We start from the raw sequence: 1,376 nt of genomic DNA on the forward strand, positions 1-1,376 counted from the left end.
TATTAGTGCTGCTTGTAAATTATCATTATGATAGTCTATTTTGAAAGGGATTCATTTATTTCCAGTTTAGATTATTTGTGGTGTTTGGCGTTTCTCATCACTATGGCTGGCACTACCATTCTCAAGCTTGGGCTATGTGGAAATATTTCAATTACTAATTCTAACTCTAAATATATTTCTAATCCCTCTCTCTAATTAAAGTATGTAAAAAATCTCAAAACCAAAAAAATCTTCTCTAATGATATTGTGCTGAACCAATTATGATAAGCGTCCACCGACAACAATAATGCGGAGGAAAATAGTTTGTGCAAAAGAGCAGGGCTTGTATGTGAAAAAACTCAGATATCAAAGTTGGATCCATGCGATGCAAGGAAACCATACAAGAAAAGAAAGCTACTAGACCTTGTACAAGATGGTTTTGTGACTGGTTGCCCACAAACAGTAATGCCAAATGACGTGGAGGTGAAGCAATTACACAGTAATTTCTTCCGAGTAAAAGAAATCATTACAGTTGGAGAAAAGCTGTTATTTCCTGATTTTCATGACGATGCTGTCAATGAGAATGTGTCCTTTCTCCCACATAAAATTGCCCAAAACATTCCTTTCCAAACCCAACAAGTGTTGAACATAGTAGAGGCCTTTCACATTCCATCCACTGGATCGGAGCTTCTCATAAAGAAAATGGCTTCAACTCTTAAGGTATGTGAAGCACCTCCTTCTAGCATAGAGACCAAAAGATGTGTTATTTCTATAGAGTTTATGGCAGAGTTTCTGTCCAGTGTCATTGGTGGGTCCAACCATAAGCAGAATGTTGAAGTGGTGGAGGGCATTGTCTCAACCAAAAAACTCTCCAAACGTGTGGTTACAGTAAAGGGCGCAAAACTCTTGGCTCCATCCTCAATCAAACATGTGGCTTGTCACTCTATGTTATTTCCTTTTAAAGTTTATTACTGTCATTATGTGAAGAGTACAAATATGTATTTGGTAGCATTGAAGGATGAGCAAAGTGGAATTGAGCAGAATGTGGTTGCTGAATGTCATATGGATACTAAACCTTATCCTACTGAAAGCCTGGCGCTGCTCGACCTCAAACTAAAACCAGGAGAGGGCGAGTTTTGTCACTGGGTACCTAGCGGTACTCTTCTTTTCATCGAGAAGGTTTGAATTTCAAGTGATAGCACTATCCTATTTGAATAAAGGAGCTCCGAAATCCTGTGATATAAGGTCACAAGAGCAAGGATGAATTGGCTTCAACTTATTTTCAATAATATCTATTGTTTTCAGATAGGAGCTAGGAAATCCTGTGGTATAAGATCACAAGAGCAAGGATGAGATTGGCTTCAACCTATATGTCAATAATATCTATAGTTTTCAAA

The 1,376-nt window shown here is 37.9% G+C and overlaps 1 protein-coding gene across 1 annotated transcript; it reads left to right on the forward strand.

Moving 5' to 3' along the window:
• Positions 1 to 444: 444 nt before the first annotated feature.
• On the forward strand, positions 445 to 1,164 carry LOC131074430 (BURP domain-containing protein 16-like). The gene has a single exon (XM_058011058.2). It carries the CDS (start codon positions 445 to 447, stop codon positions 1,162 to 1,164), a length of 720 nt encoding a protein of 239 aa, XP_057867041.2.
• Positions 1,165 to 1,376: the final 212 nt, after the last annotated feature.

The sequence above is a fragment of the Cryptomeria japonica genome, chromosome 3 (genome assembly GCF_030272615.1).
Source record: "Cryptomeria japonica chromosome 3, Sugi_1.0, whole genome shotgun sequence".
Classification (NCBI taxonomy): Eukaryota; Viridiplantae; Streptophyta; class Pinopsida; order Cupressales; family Cupressaceae; genus Cryptomeria; species Cryptomeria japonica.

Coding starts and splice junctions, on each gene's coding strand:
- LOC131074430 (XM_058011058.2), top strand. CDS start 445: ATGCCAAATGACGTGGAGGTGAAGCAATTACACAGTAATTTCTTCCGA.